This window comes from Ophidiomyces ophidiicola (genome assembly GCF_022830035.1).
Source record: "Ophidiomyces ophidiicola strain CBS 122913 chromosome Unknown scaffold_46, whole genome shotgun sequence".
In the NCBI taxonomy this organism is placed as follows: Eukaryota; Fungi; Ascomycota; class Eurotiomycetes; order Onygenales; family Onygenaceae; genus Ophidiomyces; species Ophidiomyces ophidiicola.
The window spans coordinates 60,394-76,490 of NW_026054686.1; the positions used below are offsets into that span (position 1 = coordinate 60,394).

Below are 16,097 nucleotides of genomic sequence, written 5' to 3' on the forward strand. Positions count from 1 at the left end.
CATACATAGATATAGCTTGGTGCTAATGTAACTATAGGGGGTGTATTGATAACCAAAAACGCCAGAGCGCGATTTTGTAAGTAACTAGTTGGCACCCAAGGCAGTAGTCGAGTTTGTGTCTTGCATATCATTATGGTCTTTTTCTTCATCATCATCATCATCATCTTCTTCTTCTTCTTTTGACGGAAATGGAGTGCTGGACATGGCCCGCCATTTTGGTGATAAAGGCCCGATGAATTTGACATACTGGACATGATCCTCTTCCTCCCCACCCTCCACCCATATAGAAGTCAGCGATTCCGTGCCGGATTCAACCACCTCTCTCCATTGTGCATTCGAGTTCTCCGTGTAGAATAGCCTTGTCAACAGTTTTTCTGCGGCTTGGATACCAATAAGCTCAAGTCTACTTGTCCATGTATCTCCCCAGGCAAACATTGTGCGTAAATTCTTCGTTAGAACATTGCGACGGAGCGGATATCCCCCGTCGATAACGCCAATCTCGTGGACCTGAAGTTCTGGTCGGCTTTCTAAACATGTTGAACAGGCTCGCTGGCAGGTGAGAAGGTGGATACGGAAACACAATGTACCGCAAAACCGACACCTTGGCTCGAGGAATTCGGCATATAACTGCTTGAGGGGAAAATAGGAGGAAACCCCAGCGACACGTAGGGTCTTTATCGAAGAAAAGGCGCGAAGCATCATTTGTCGATACGCATAGACCGAGCTAACAGCTTTGCAAAAATAGCTGTTGGTGCAACGGAAGAACATCAGACTGTCTACATCCAGCTCCATAATAATAACATGTAATATTTTTTGATCTATGCATTCCAGACGCGAATTTGAGGGGCTGAAACCAACGCAGCTAGCGAACGAAGATGGTGGAGTTAGATATGTTATTGGATTTTCGGGGTAGGTGGTGTCATCAATCGCTTCTGGGATACCACCGAAGTCTGCTGGTACAAGACTATTGGAGAAGCAATTTTCCTCGTAATGCGAATCCGCATTGCTATCAGAAGAATTTTCTGCAATAGATTCCTCACTGAAGCTTTCCTCCGCGATGCCATGATATTCCTTGGACAAAACCATCTTATTAAAGCCCCGGGGGAGGGAATAGTGTCGATAAAGACAACAAGATAAGGATAATGCCGAAAACCGAGAATCGTATCTTCAAAATCTAACAGATAGAAGATAGAATAGGATATCTAATGTTAAAATGCAGCGGCGCTTTTGGTTTTGTCTGGATATCTGTATTTTTGCTCATCACGGTAACAATTCCTGCGACCTCGCAGATGATTTTAGGATTCAGCCGCGAAAGCTTTCTGGGGTTGAGGTGTAATAAGGGAAATGCCATCAACGAAGGTTTATGGTGAGAATAAGTGGGAAATCAAGGAAATGGCAGACAACCAAGGAAATTGATGGTAATCAAGGAAACGGCGATGCAATAGGGATCTCTATGTGTGCGAGTAGTAATAAAGGAAAATCTCTATCCGTTCACTCCATGATGCGCAGATCAACGCCTTGCTACCCAAATAGTGCTATCAATAATATAGACAGTAAAACGGTACACCTTCTAAATTACCTGTTCAAGCAATTAACACTTTTCCGTAATGATGCATTCGCGCGAGAAATATTAGAAAAGCCCCAACCAACATTAATCCGCCGCTAAACCCCAGAGCTGGCGTGAAACTCTTAGTGTTGCTAATGATTGCACCCATCATCGGCGACCCAGTAAGACAAAATACCCCTATCACGCCAATCATCATCCCAAGATAGGTTCCGATTTGATTGGGATGAGGAGCAGTAATGGAGATTGTCGTTGGGAATAAGCCAATAATCGCTCCAGAAGTAATACCAAAAAATACTGCAAAGATGATGAGGCTCGAAAGTCCGGTCATTGCAAGGAGACAAAACTCTAAAATTCCGGAGAGGAAGACAGCGCATATTAAGACGTTGAACCTGCCACAGTAGGACGTAAGTTTCGAGCCCGCAATCCGACCAACAAATGACCCGGAATTGTAGACCGGCAGAATATAAAAGGCCCAGTCAATGCTAATTCCGTGAGCGATTGCGAAGGCAGGTAGGAAGAAGAAAGGGGTATAGATTCCCCAGAAGATCACGCAATACCCCACAACCTGAAGTGAATAGACAGGTTTCTTAAAGGCATCAAGAAGAAAATGGGGACCTCTTCTCGGCTTGATGCGAGGAACGAGTGTTACGCAGGCAAACAGTAATAGTACTAGAATGATGAATCCGATAACTCGAATTGACCAGCCAAAGCCGACGTTTGTGTACTGTAGGAAGCGGTTGAGGACAATCGGGAATATTATTCCCCCAAGAGGAGAACCAGCAGACGAAATACCAATAGCAAGATCACGTTTCTTCTGAAAGTAGTGGCCAAGGATCGATATGGAAGGGGTATAGAGCATCCCGATACCGAATCCACCTAGAACACCTTGGGCTAGAAGGAACTGGTAATATTTGGTGCAGAGCGATGTGAGCATAATGGCGACGACGTATAGAATTGAACAGGGGAAAAGAATCATCTACAGTAACAGTGAGCTAAGGATTGCAAATAAGGCCGATACTGATATGTCTTTTGGGTAGTATTTGTGTTTTTGCGTACCTTTGTACCATATCGATCCACGAGTGGGCCAGAAAGTAGCCCAGTAGTACACATGAAAAACGCCTGCAACGAGCCGATCCATGCTATTTCGGAATGTGAATTGTTGCGAAGCAATTTATCATGGTAATAGGATTCTAGAACACTAGAATGCACTCGCGTTAGATTCCTTTTCTGCTTTAGCGGTTTGGTGAGAATAATCCTACCCAAAAGTACTCAGATACCCAAAAGTACTGAACATAGTGGCAAAGGCACCCGCAACTGCAAGCCATGCCCTCAGTCCTCCATCGGGAAAGGTTGATAGATCGTCAAGCTTGTCGTCCGGTGTGATAGAGGAAGAGCTCTCATTTTTCGAGTCCAATTTCTCCGACATCGCTGGTCTGTTCAAGTAAATTTTAGCTACAGCAGCTTATGGCCGCCTTATTTCAGGCATCACAATTTTTGAGGGGATGAATTCCGAGAGAATGGGGCGATGTGGGGAGCAAGGTCCAGGTTTATATAGACCCGACAAAATTAGCACATCGACAGGCTGACAGCTGGCTGATACCGCCTGCAACCAGTCTGCTAACATAGTTACCCAAACACCCGGTGGAAGAGGAAGTAGAACCTCGTTGGCAGGGATCAACGGGTGGAGAATCTGATGTTAGCCATCCCTTGACACGGCGTTAAGAGGTCACGGCGGATGTTTCGCCGCGCCCTGAGCCGGTCTGTGGGCTGTCGGGACATCGGGCCGCATAATAGGCAGCATGTCCATGGTCAGTGCTCATCTCATCTCTAAGCCAAGAACGGAGCTTTTGATGCCCGTTTTGGGTGGGCGAGAGTAGGAAGCCCGAGTCAAGTTTGTGTAAGGCCCGACGCCTCAACGGAACGGGCGGAATGATGTGCATCTCCACGAGGCGGGTTGGGTGTTTGAATTCGAGCCAGGGTTAGCAATTGATTAATACATGATTGATTCGAGGTCGGGTTTGTACTGCGGAGCTAGCGATACACAATCAGGGCAGGCGTTAACCCCGATTCCGACATGAACTCCAGCGGCACCGCGATACTGGAATCCTCTGGGCCCAAAAGCCGGTAACTCGGCACAAACACGCGTTACCGGAGAACCAACACGAATTGTGAGATTTCTGGTGAGGGCCGCCCACCATTATCGGGGCCAAGATTCGTCTAACTAGCTGGCCGGCAAGGTACGGCTGTTTCGGGCCAACTCTCGTCCGACTTTCGACTGATCAGCAAGGATTGGTTAACTACAGTAATAGAAGACGGCGAATAAGCAAGCATCAACGAAGTGCTCTTTTCTCCTTTAAAAGTTGATATTTAGGATTCCGTTTAAATAGAGCTAAGTTGCTTCTTGCGCATATGTACATACATACATACAAGAGTGGCCAGAGTTGGATTTTCGGAAGAGCTGTATCTGCGAGCAATTGCTTGAGACTTGTTGTTTGTAGTTCGCCCATATTATTCCGTATTGTTGCAGTTCCCCTCACAAGAGTTCAGGGAGTTCAGGTTTAACTACTCCGTAGAAAGACTGTTCTAGGGTTAGTTGCATATGATTGGTTCTGTGATCCAGCCAAATCTCAGCACAGTTCCTGGTTGTCAAAAATTTTTTGAGGCGAGATGCGCAAAAAAGCTTGTTTGGGCCTGAAAGTGAGCTGTCAACAATTGGAACGCCGAAAACCGCTTGATAAAGTTCGACTAGAATGATTCCGCCGTACTCCGTATTGAGCGTCTATACTCCGTACTCCGTACCTCAACTTCCTCAAGTCCCTAGGCACAGATGATGAGAACTGAGTAGAAAATTGAAATAAATATTGAAGCATGAAGACGCATCACTTACTTATCTTTAAAACGCACAGCGCAACCGATCAGAATGAGGTGCGGAGAGTGAAGCTGTTTTTAAAATCGTGCTGTACTGTGAGGACCAGTGCACCAGGAAGGTGAATTGTGAATTGAATTGATAAAGCAATGAATAAAAGGAGGCGGCTCAGTTTCAACATCATCCCACTGAGGCGGCATCACGGAGTACTCCGATCACGAAGCAAAGAGAGACCTTGTTGGAATGCACAGACACTTGGCAGTGCCGGGGGTAATTATGCTGAGTCATTGACTCTAGCTGAATATGGTTAGCTTATATAATCAAATTAGTGGATCCCGAAAGCTTATGTAACTAGCGAAAACTCTATTTAGCGCGATGCCGTCAGTTTCTCGACAAGCGCGGCAGTTGGCAGCCAAGTCAGTTCACCATCGTTAACAACTCGTTAGAAAGATAACTGCCTATCTGTTCATTACCACATCGACTGGAGAAATTATGAAAAATCCTAGAGAAACTGCTACCTGAATCTCTCTGAAACTCTGAATCCTTCAAACTACTTCCCGACGCCTTTTCATCAGCACTGCCAATGTTCCAATGATGGAGGGGAAGCCAGACCCTTCATCCGTCATCAAAATCCCCGAACTCCTCTTAAACATCCTTAAATATCTTGAGGGCGATACAAAGTCGTTGTTATCCGCTCTTCTCGTTAACAGAACTTGGTTTGAGTGCGGCGTCACCATCGCATGGAAAAACGCTACTGTTGCGTCGCTTGCGGCAGCCAGCGAGGAAAATCGCCCCATATATGCTTCAAGTATCCGCCATATAGGATGCAATACCAGCTTTCAAGCTAGTTTGCAGGCGAAAGTTAAAGACCTTGAGTTCACAAATCTTAGATCATTCTCAATAGAAACATACCGGCTACTACAAGATGAGGATTTGTACCTTGAGCAATATATACGTCCAACCTTGGAGTCTATACATCTCTATGGAAGTGGCCTAGGTTCAAAGTTTTTCACTGCAGTGCAACTTCGTTGTCGTCGGCTTCGTGAATTAACATTGGACAGCCCAGGACATGAACTTACCTCTGAACATTTCCTTGAATTTCTTAGAGGTTGCTCTGCGCTGTCACAACTGAGCCTTTTATACGGCATTGAAAATATTGTTAGTGACGACGTCGTTGTGCATCTTGCATCACGCGATAATCTTAGGACCCTCAGTCTAGGCCCGGTCATTGATTCTAGACTCATGGAGCGCATCGTGGTTGATGTTTCGAACCCTTTTCAACATACAAAAGACCTTCGTCTATCTCTTACATCCACAGCTTTACATCTAATTACTCCCCATTTATCTTCACTCACAGTTCTTGAGCTCACAGTCAAAGATAACGAACACAGTGCTCTTGAACATGTAACATCTCTTCGGAATTTGCAACGCCTTACCATCAATTATGCAATGAATACAAACCTAAGTTCAGCGGAACTTCTCTCACTAAAGCATCTCACTAATCTAGAGGCAATCACTCTCAATGGTATGCAGCATGAAATGAATACCTTTAATTTGGACTGCTTCCAGTTTACAGACAGCGAATTTGAAACTTTGCTCTCGAGTTTGCCACGCCTCTCCCGCCTCAATTTTGGCGTCCAGTGCATGTTAACAAGTACAGCATTGAAAACCGTTGCAAAGTATTGTCCACGTATTGACACATTGCAAATCCTTGTCCCAATAGAGACAACAATACTCCGTCCAGAGAGTGTGGACCAGGAACCCATGCTTCCTGAATTGCACACCTTGGACCTTGTAGGGTTTGATAGACCGGCTGATGTGTCTCCTGATGATGAGGAAGTGTGAGTTTTTAGCCACAAACAGCCGTGCCCCCTTTGAATTATTGCTTGGTTTAGTTACAAAGAGAAAGACTAACACAAATTCACCAGGTGGATCGCCGCAGCCAGGACAATAGCGTCATATTTTGTACACCAATTCCCAAAGCTACATGAGCTTTTTTTCATGAGCGATGATCCCTTCTCAGACCGCCTGGCGCTGGAGTTTGATCGACTGATTGGCCGAACAACTGAGCCGTATGATGAGTCTGATGATGATATGTACGATGGACCTATCAGGGAGGGTGGCCCACTTTCCTTGTAGTCAGTGGAATTTGTGATACAGTCTCGAAAGCTGGTAAAAGATCGCATGTATAAAACTAACGAAACATGCAGAGATCTTTTTAGCGGGGTGAACTTATGGAATACCTTACTTCCTCTGGCTACTTACTGAGTTAATTTTGATTAATTGGGGGGGGGGAGGCACTTGTGGGATTTTGAGGGCATCTTTGTTTTTTGGGCTCTTTCATACATGCGCATGGAGTTCGGATTTAACTCGGAGTAAAGAACACGAAGGAGCATCAGGTGTCATAATCGCGAGAGGAAGACCTAGTCTAGCCCATTCCACATTTATCCTGGAAGATTTCAAAACAGAAAATTAATCACTCATATGAAACTTTCGTTCAAATAAATTATATGTATGCCGGAGACAAAAGCAAGAGACACAAGCCTGCCCCATCCCTTTGTTTTGACCCTTCCACAAAGACATCCGAAGTCATTCCATACAAGCATCCGGAAATTTCTACAAAAAAACGCCGCATATCACTTTCCCGGGTAAGAACAGACATGAAAGAAAGTCAGGAGCAGAAGGACCCGGAGGTCAACACTGACAAAGCGGGATATGGAAAAGACGTAACATACGGAAATGGGCACATTGAAGAAAAGAAATATTATGCACAAGAATAAAACGTGGGTCGCGAGCGGATTAAATAGAGAAAGAAAAGAAAAGACCCAAGTGCGAGTTACAGGCATAAACAATCTGCTGCATTTGGAAAAGGCAGAATCCGAGGTGCAGGAAGCGGAGAAATCAATAAGATAGGGATAAAACGGAAAGCGAGGAAAATAATGGAAGAGTAATGCAGGTTACACGTCTTTCCACGAATTCGAAACTGGCTTCCGTCCGGGCTGCAGTAACCCGGGCGTATTACGTCCAGCGGGGTTGTCACCGTACGTCGACGAGAATGGCGGCGGTGGAGACGATGGTGTGGGGGCAGAATAGGGGGCATATCCAGATTGCTGCTGCCCGTGCTGGGAATACGGAGCATAGGGATTTTGGGCATATGAATTCTGTCCGGCAAGAGGGGGTGGAGAGCCAGTCGTGGATCGCGGGTATGGTCTGGATGCGTCGGGATACATTCCTCCGGAGCTATGGACTGGAGACTGGGTTCTATAGGCTTGATCGTTGTATTCATGAGTGCGGGCAACGCCAATAGATGAATTGTTTACTGAGTTGCTCGGGAGCTCTGCACCACGGTAGGGTTCTGGGGCAAAACGTGGAGAGCTTGGTTGGGATGGGACTTCTGCATATCCGCTGTGCGATCGGCCGATGATGCCCAGTGATTGGCCACCAGTATTTGAAGGGTTGAGGTTCTTCATTTCCAAGTCTTGCGAAGTATCCTCCACCCTTCTCGTTGAAGCGTGTTGCCAGCTTGGCATATGAGGTAGCGCATCTTCATTGACTGGCTTGCTTGGGGTGTCAAATTGGGCATATTGAGGAACCGGGCTAGAGTAGTTGGGAGCGGGTGAATTATACACAGGTGGAGCGGGCTGTTGAAAACCATAGCTGGCGGGTGGGAGAGGCTGGTATGCCGCGGGCGGATCCGCATATTTGGAACGCGGCGGGCCATCATCACTGCGTTTCCTACTGGAGGAGGAACAGCATGAGCAGCAAGAGCAGCAGCCCTTACAGCATGTGTAACCGCAGCATAGACACCCAATGATACACCAGGCGATACCGAGAACAACGAGGGATCCGAGCACGATACCAATAATAGCGGGCCACCTATGCGGTTGGGCGAACTGGATTAGCATCCCTTGCTGCGGGGTCTAGGAATAGAGACATCAATCCAAAACATACTTGCAATACGCTTTCTGCATGCACGCATTCCAGCTGGAGAAGGTCTGTTTCACATCGGTGAGAGCGCGGAGCTCGTTGCGATGCCAGGGGGTTAAGTCCACAGGGCCCATGGTTCCCAGTGGTAGTTTTTTGACGGCCGGGGCAGTCAAACACGAGGGGAGATCGAAGGGTTCTTCGGCAGCGCACGGAGCCAGGACAAGGAGCGGGCAATTGTCAGAATGCGTCTTTGTCTTTGGTGCTAACGGGGTAGGTAACCGGCCAGGGGCTAGGTAGCGGGACGGGGCACAACGAGCGACAGTAACTAGTTGAGTGACCACGAGTTCGCTGGGATCACTTCATCTCATGTCGCGACCGGTGATTAGGCGGGGTTGCTGTCGCATATAGCTTCGGAAGCACACACCAAGAAGGTCGCGGCGGGCAAGGCTGAGGTCAATCGACGCTGCGCAGAAAGTATGGGTTTGCCCTGTGGCGCCAGTCCTGATCCGGGCAAATAGGGCGCGCCCCGAGTGGTTCCTGGGAAGCGAAGGGCAAAAGAGCACGAAGATCTGGGATCGCAAGAAGCAGCGCGACGCCGCTCAAGAGAAAAGAAGAAGTGAATGACGATGGTCGAGTGCTTGTTCTGGAGTCGGCGGGGAGCACTGCCTCCCCGGCTCAGCGCTGGTGGTGGCGCTAGGCGAGCTAATCAAACACTCCGCGGTTTGGGGCAACGGGGCAGCGGGCAGGACAGGGCACGGCAGGGCGACGCTGAAGAGTTTCTCGCAGCAGAAAATAGGTGAGAGGACTTATAACAATATCACTAGTTAATTGCGCTGAAATTTGATTGCGTCTAATTCTCCTCGTCCAGGGGCATGTCTCGCCGCTAGCTAAGACCAGCCCGACATGGATGCGCTGAACGAACGCTGGAGATACGCCCGCTTGGCCGCGGAGAGCGGAGAGGCGCTTTTTCTTGATTTGAACTTCGTGCTCGAGAGTAAGACGCGGGCTTCTGGGCGGTGACAAACGTGCGAGTGGCTATTTCAAGAACCGCACGCTGCTTGGAATGCTGTTGGTAACGACCTTGCCCCTGTCAGTCGCCGCGTACTCCTGTGCGCGGCCCTCGTAGCGATTGGCACCAATGTTGCGAAACGGCCGGCAGTGACAGCTTTGGCCGTATTCTCCATTATCGTCGACAACGTTCGGCGGATCTCGTTCTTATTTGAGCGATTTCGGCGTTGGACGTTGTTCTCGCATGGTAGCACCGCTTGCGCATTGTACGGAGCACTCCGTACGGGACTGAAAATACGAAATTACTTGTGCCAATTGGCCGTAAAATTAATCGCCATTAGCTACGTGTGGAGCAATTTCAAGAACATTATAACCTGGAAAGCTGCTTAATGGAGAATTTTCCGAGAAGAGCGGGCCGTAACGATAGAGAAACAGAGGAATTCATGGTATTCATACAACAGATAAAATCCCTCCAGAAAAAGATCGGTGGCATGAGAGCGAGAGAAAAGGTGTCAACTGAAGCTGACAGAAACAAAAAAACGTAATGAAGTAGTAATGCCGTATCTAAATTGCAGGTAATGCCTCCATAAGCCAGCTCCCTGCCTCAAGTCAAGGCAAAATTCGAAGTGCCTGGCGTTTATGATGTTTTAGGCGGAGGGGGGCCTGCTGGGGGTCCATACACGGTTTCTCCCCGGTATGCATTTGGCGGTTGTTGGAGTTCGATTCCTGTCTGTTGGTTGCTGTTTGCGCCGGCTGGGGGTGGACCATTCATGTTGTTGTTATTGTATCCATAGTAGCCGCCTGCTTCGCCTGCCGGTGTGTACTGGGGAGGTGGAGGGTACTGATATTGGTACTGGGGCGGCGGTGGTGCTTGCTGTCCTGGCTTACCAAGATTTGCAGCCCAGCCGGTACCCATGAAAGGTTGCATGCCTCTGTTACGGCGTCGACGGGCGGAAACACACCTACGAAGGAAACAGCGGTTAGCCAGCGTGTAGGAGAGGGTTGGGGTGGGTGAACATACGCAAAGAGAAAGAAGATCAGAAAGCCACCGGCGATGATAATAGCCAAAAAGACCCATCGGGCCCAGTCTTCCCAGACACTGGTACAGTACCGTCGGCCGTCAATGTAATAGCATCTGCGGTCGAGCGATGGTTAATTAGTCAAGTCAAACCAGGCAACGCTAATAGCCTTAATAAAAGGGAGGCCCAGTGCAGCAAATCGACGAGCGTACCTCCGTTTCGAAAACTGAGTTTCCATTGTTCACAATCAGGGCCAACAGCAGCCCAGGTAAGAGTGTATGAAAATGTTGCGGGATGCAGAAGAGGAATGAAGCGATTGTCAAAGTCGTAACACTTGGCAGCAGGATTTTGGGGTGAGCGAAGGCAGCAGGCTTTGGGGGCGGTCGGCAACCTCAAACCCAGATTGTGGTGCCAGGGAGTTTCAGGGCGAGGTCAAGAGCAACGAAAGAGACGTGAATCAAAAGACAGGGCTTGCTGTAGCGACCAAAAGTTCAACGAACGACGGAACGGGTGGATATAATGGCGATCGCTCAGCTGGAGGGCACAGTAACAGAGTCGACGGGGGGACGACGACAAAAATGTGGCTCAGCGGCCATGGCTGGGGTTTCAGGCAGGCCGATTACGTCATCATGCTGCCAGCCCTACCTTGCTGGGACTCGGGCAGCCGACGTGGCTCGGCTATCGTGGCGCACGCTGCTTCACATGATGCCGAGCGTCTATTTTTGGGCTAGTTAGCCTTTGCCGCGCGCTGAGTCATTGTCGGAGCCTCGTTCCCCCGCGCCGGCGCTGTTTGTGGCTTGGCTCCGTGATGCATCAAATTCGGCCGTCTCCAACAGTACCAAGACCCTCACGGTTGCTCGTCCCGCTGTTCTGGCGGCTCAGAAAGTGGAGTTATATCATTCATTAGCATAATATTCATTCTTATCTGTCTTCTTCCATCACCGACCCTGCCCTTGGTCGTCGTCTATCTATAGTTTCGCGTCACTCTTTTTCAAGTTACCCCTCATTACCGGCTTTCTGCCATTGCTCGGCCCGATGCTCAACGGGTCGTCAACCATGTGTGGCCATTATGACGACCCTGAATACAAGGCTCTCGAAAGCCACGATGCTGTCCCGTCACAGTCTACTCCGGCGTCCTATTCTTTTCCTGATGATCGACTAAAGCAGACCATGGACGACCCCGAGAGAATTCCCTTACTTCTTGTCGCGTGCGGCTCGTTTTCGCCAATAACCTACCTTCACCTACGTATGTTTGAGATGGCTGCCGATTACGTGAAGTTTAGTACAAAATTTGAGCTCATTGGTGGTTATCTTTCGCCTGTATCGGATGCATACAGGAAAGCCGGGCTGGCTAGTGCGCGACATAGGTACATATAAGAACACTGCTCCTTCTTCCTTTGATATTTAAAATCAGGAGACTAACGACTTTTGGCCCACCTTTAGAATCACAATGTGCCAGTTGGGTGTTGACAAAACATCGAATTGGTTAATGGTTGACCCCTGGGAGGCCTTGCAAAAGCAATATAGCCCTACCGCTAAGGTATTGGACCATTTTGATTATGAGATCAATATTCGTCGTGGTGGAATAGATATTGGGAACGGTGCTCGTCGGCCAGTGCGGATTGCTTTGCTGGCAGGCGCAGACCTAATTCATACCATGTCCACACCAGGCGTTTGGAGCGAGGAGGACTTGGATCACATCTTAGGCCGATACGGGGTATGTTTCATTTTAATTTATTTCATCCAAAATTCCTCATTTTGAATAAATCTAATTTTTTGGGCGGCATAAGACCTTCATTGTGGAGCGAAGTGGCACGGATATTGACGAAGCCATTGCTGGTTTACAACCATGGAAAGACAACATCTATGTTATTCAGCAACTCATACAGAACGACGTCAGTAGCACTAAAATACGTTTGTTCCTGCGACGTGAGATGAGCGTTCGATATCTTATCCCAGGGCCCGTGATCAACTATATTGAAAAGCATCAGTTATATGAAGAGGACAATGCCCCCAGCATATCCTCAAGTACTCTTGACAAAGGGGGTGACCAAGACGCGTCTAAGCAACAGTCCAAAGACAAGGAGCTGTCTTCAAATTGACGACAAGCACCCCATTCCCTTTGTATGTACATATTTCCTGACACAGTGCCGGCATAAGTGACGAAATTATCGCCTGCTAGACGTCCGGTCAGTCCCCAGGGAGCATCTTCGGGTATCCCGATTGTTACCCTTCCCCGCGCCCCAAGTGTAGCAACTGCTACTGTTCATATCTAAAGCTTGTTCGCAATGAACTAAGGGGCCCATTCTTGCGAAGAACTCATGCAGCGTGGAGTCTTTTTCTCCACCACCAGTTTATTTAGAACTGGGAATTCTCAGGCAAGAGGAAACAGAATGGTTCCAGAACATTGCTAAATTGAAGATAAGCTTTTGCCTTCGGAAGCGCAGTGTTCCCAAGTGCTGTTATAGAGCTGCAGAGACGCTTAGACTAGTCATTTTGGATACCTTTCTTCAGAGCTTGGGCAAGAAACAGCGCTCCGTAATGTGTAATGTTTATTTTCACTATAACCAGCGTTTTGATGAGCCGGTTTACTACATAACTACTCGAATAGACATTGCCCAACCCTTTCAGTCACCACCTCAACCGCATCACTAGCCTTCCACCCAACTCCCCGACATTCTCCGCTGTTCCTTGACTGTCTTAATAATGTCTCTATTATTCATTTCCTCGCCGCCTGGAGTCCGGTCGGAGTACCCACTCGCTTATCTAAGCTACAACTGTTTTGCTATTAGTACAGAAATTGATAGCAATCTCGGTTCTGTTCCGATTAAATTGTATTAAATAGCCGTCAGTAGTACAACATTCTAGAATTCAACGTTTAACCCATCCAGTGGCTTCAAAATTTGGCTTAACCAACTCAAACTCTGGGATTCGAGATCTAGAGGTAAGCTTGACACATCAGGTCCCATTGTCCCAACCCCCCCTCCTCCCCAGTAAGGCGCGGGGCGGCGGGATGCTTGATCTCAAAAGTTCCAACAATCCACTATTTTGGGAGCACTGTCCTTTGTACATTAACTATACCTCAAGGATCTGTCAAGCCCATGGCATATTTTCTGTCACATATTGAACAACATATAAAGCTAACAGGTTGCCTGGAAAGATCAAAACAATTTTGAAAATGGGCTCTCGTGAAGCATTGCCTGCTATGCAGACACAACCAAAGATTATCTTCTTCACAGACTTTGATGGAACAATTACTTTGAAAGACAGTATGTTTTCTGGCGTTATCATTTCCATTCCCTGCCCATCAGGCTCTGGCTAAACTGGCGTACAGGCAATGATTATTTAGTATGCAAGCTTTATGCGCTCACATTCACCTATCTGGGTGATATATATTAAGTTCATCATCCACTGACATCTGTGGCGGTGACTTCTAGACCGACAATCTTGGTTATGGGCAAGAGAAACGCCGTGCAGGAAACAAAGCAGTTCTAGAAAACACCATGACCTTCCGGTATACCCTCATGCAGTCTGACTATGGGACTTGATTCAGCTTTGGCGCGAAACACAGCCTTTTCTTTTTTACCGTTGAAATGCGGAATGGTATGCTAAGCTACGAATAAATATAACAGGGATTCCTTCCGTGAGATGCTAGACAGTGTCAAAAACCCTTTTGACGAGTGCATTCAGATTCTTTGCGATAAGATGCAGCTTGACCCCTATTTTGCGGAGTTTTACAATTGGGCCAAAGATAACAATGTTCCAATCGTAATTTTGTCATCAGGCATGGTCCCCATAATCCACGCACTGCTTGTCAAACTTCTAGGCCATGAACCAGACCACATTCAGATCGTGGCAAACCAGGTCAAGGCCAGGGATGGCAAGAGTATTAACGAAGTGGGAGGTTGGGAAATAGTGTATCATGACGACAGGTATTTATGCTCTTCTGAAGCACGATGATGAATATTAAACTGGTCTATTTCCATAGCCACTTCGGCCACGATAAGTCCCTCGAAATCAAGCCATACCGAGCTTTGCCCTCGGATATACGGCCAATATTGCTTTACGCTGGAGATGGTGTATCTGATCTCTCAGCCGCCTCTCAAACAGATCTTCTTTTTGCGAAGAAGGGACATGGTATGTGTGTTTGATTTCTGAGAGGTTTGGTCGTTCATTGCTGGGTTTTCTTACCGTATATAGATCTCATCACCTACTGTGAACGGGAAAAGATCCCTTTCACCGTGTTTGAAGATTGGTCGAGCATCCTTGCAAAAACAAAGAAAATTTATGAGGGAAAAACAAACCCGAAAGCGATTGCAGAACAGCAGTTGCAGAATGCATAGATTATTTTGATGCGTCCGTAGCATCGAATTAGAAAAGGTATATAGCTGGATAGATTAAGCAGACTCGCGATGAACGTGTTTCAGTTGAGTGTCAAGTAGTTAATATAATTTAAAGAAAAATATTACTTGGTCAAATCCTCATATTCAATCTCTCAGGCCCATAAAGCAAGCACAGAAAAAGAATGTTGACAAGGGTGAGATTCGAACTCACGCCCCATTTCTGAGAACAGGACCTTAACCTGTCGCCTTGGACCGCTCGGCCACCTTGCCTTCGAATATACTTTCTTGTCGAAGTACTAATTACGATCTTAATGCCCGGCTAGTCTGGAGTTGAGATTTCTCCTGTACGGCCATCCACATTTGGGTGGGAGACAGGTAGAACCCTTATTTTGGAGTCGTCAATAGATTCCGTTTAACAGCAAAGCGAATAACCACCAGCCATATTTACAACGCCATACGGAGTATTCTAATAATTGCAACGCCCTGTGATGTTGTAATGGGGTGATATGTTCGAACTCGGCGTTCTAAGCGGGTTTGTTGTATCTCAAAATCCCAGGGTCTTATTCGAAATGACTTGTTTTTTTGTGAACCAGCCACCGAATTTTTCTTTCTTCAGTTGCTTTTTCCTCGATGCTACTCCATGCTCCCCTAAAGATGCATTTGCAGGCATCTTTGTATCGAGCGGGCATTCAAGCCAGGCATTGTCACCGACACGTGTGGACTGTTTTATGGAAGGATTGTATGCTTGAGTTCCTTCGGAGCGCCGGCTGGCGTTCTTTTTTATGCATGTACGATATGCTAGTTCTTCCTTCGCCAACACATCAGTGCATCGGCCTCCGCAGTTCTCCAGCGAGTGGGAACCCAGGATCCCACAGGGCTATATATGCGGTTCTCTTGCGATGGGGCCTTGAGGTGGAGGTTGAAAAGGTTCGAGAGGCGCCCCAAGGTGTTGAATTCGGAAGTTTTGGAGGCATTTTTTCTTTCAGCGAGATTGCTTTTTGAGACAAATTATTATCTTCGCGGCTGTCTTTTTTAGAATTATCAATTATATTGAGTTCAATTGATCCTTTACATGTGAATATTATCAAATTTGCTCCACCGTCGTCTTCGAAGTCCAATTCATCGGCCAAGAATACGACTTTCACCGTCACGAAACACCAAAATGCTATGCAAAGGGAGGGGGGTATTCATGCTGTATGTAGGCTAAGGGAGGCATGAAAACGAAAACATCATCGGCCGTGATTGAAACCAGAAAATGCCAAAAGACAGCTTCGTAAAAATGGCAAAACGAAGGAACCAGGAATGCCGAAACCAGAACATACAAAAAGACACCCCGAATAAAAAGGCCGTTGCAACAAGGGAGAAAG

At 47.4% G+C, this 16,097-nt stretch overlaps 7 protein-coding genes and 1 non-coding gene across 8 annotated transcripts; 3 read left to right on the top strand and 5 right to left on the bottom strand.

Annotated features, from left to right (window-relative positions):
• Positions 1-84: 84 nt before the first annotated feature.
• On the bottom strand, positions 85-1,086 carry LOZ57_006553 (uncharacterized protein; the record flags this gene model as incomplete). Its single annotated transcript, XM_049255569.1, has 1 exon — positions 85-1,086. The coding sequence occupies one exon, from the start codon at positions 1,084-1,086 to the stop codon at positions 85-87; it is 1,002 nt and encodes a 333-aa protein (XP_049105458.1).
• Positions 1,087-1,583: 497 nt separating this feature from the next.
• LOZ57_006554 (uncharacterized protein) lies at positions 1,584-2,993 on the bottom strand (the record flags this gene model as incomplete). The annotated part of the gene is made up of 3 exons (XM_049255570.1): positions 1,584-2,543; positions 2,624-2,765; positions 2,827-2,993. The coding sequence occupies 3 exons, from the start codon at positions 2,991-2,993 to the stop codon at positions 1,584-1,586; spliced, it is 1,269 nt and encodes a 422-aa protein (XP_049105459.1).
• Positions 2,994-5,027: 2,034 nt separating this feature from the next.
• LOZ57_006555 (uncharacterized protein) lies at positions 5,028-6,278 on the top strand (the record flags this gene model as incomplete). Its single annotated transcript, XM_049255571.1, has 1 exon — positions 5,028-6,278. One exon carries the CDS (start codon positions 5,028-5,030, stop codon positions 6,276-6,278), a length of 1,251 nt encoding a protein of 416 aa, XP_049105460.1.
• A 1,112-nt stretch (positions 6,279-7,390) lies between these two features.
• On the bottom strand, positions 7,391-8,494 carry LOZ57_006556 (uncharacterized protein; the record flags this gene model as incomplete). Its single annotated transcript, XM_049255572.1, has 3 exons — positions 7,391-8,171; positions 8,241-8,309; positions 8,385-8,494. 3 exons carry the CDS (start codon positions 8,492-8,494, stop codon positions 7,391-7,393), a joined length of 960 nt encoding a protein of 319 aa, XP_049105461.1.
• A 1,511-nt stretch (positions 8,495-10,005) lies between these two features.
• LOZ57_006557 (uncharacterized protein) lies at positions 10,006-10,625 on the bottom strand (the record flags this gene model as incomplete). The annotated part of the gene is made up of 3 exons (XM_049255573.1): positions 10,006-10,330; positions 10,390-10,503; positions 10,600-10,625. 3 exons carry the CDS (start codon positions 10,623-10,625, stop codon positions 10,006-10,008), a joined length of 465 nt encoding a protein of 154 aa, XP_049105462.1.
• An 818-nt stretch (positions 10,626-11,443) lies between these two features.
• Positions 11,444-12,489, top strand: NMA1 (Nicotinamide/nicotinic acid mononucleotide adenylyltransferase 1; the record flags this gene model as incomplete). The annotated part of the gene is made up of 3 exons (XM_049255574.1): positions 11,444-11,754; positions 11,831-12,104; positions 12,178-12,489. 3 exons carry the CDS (start codon positions 11,444-11,446, stop codon positions 12,487-12,489), a joined length of 897 nt encoding a protein of 298 aa, XP_049105463.1.
• A 1,103-nt stretch (positions 12,490-13,592) lies between these two features.
• On the top strand, positions 13,593-14,730 carry LOZ57_006559 (uncharacterized protein; the record flags this gene model as incomplete). Its single annotated transcript, XM_049255575.1, has 6 exons — positions 13,593-13,656; positions 13,722-13,735; positions 13,825-13,901; positions 14,020-14,319; positions 14,376-14,524; positions 14,588-14,730. The coding sequence occupies 6 exons, from the start codon at positions 13,593-13,595 to the stop codon at positions 14,728-14,730; spliced, it is 747 nt and encodes a 248-aa protein (XP_049105464.1).
• Positions 14,731-14,916: 186 nt separating this feature from the next.
• On the bottom strand, positions 14,917-15,000 carry LOZ57_006560. The gene has a single exon. It is a non-coding gene; the product is annotated as a tRNA-Leu (tRNA).
• Positions 15,001-16,097: the final 1,097 nt, after the last annotated feature.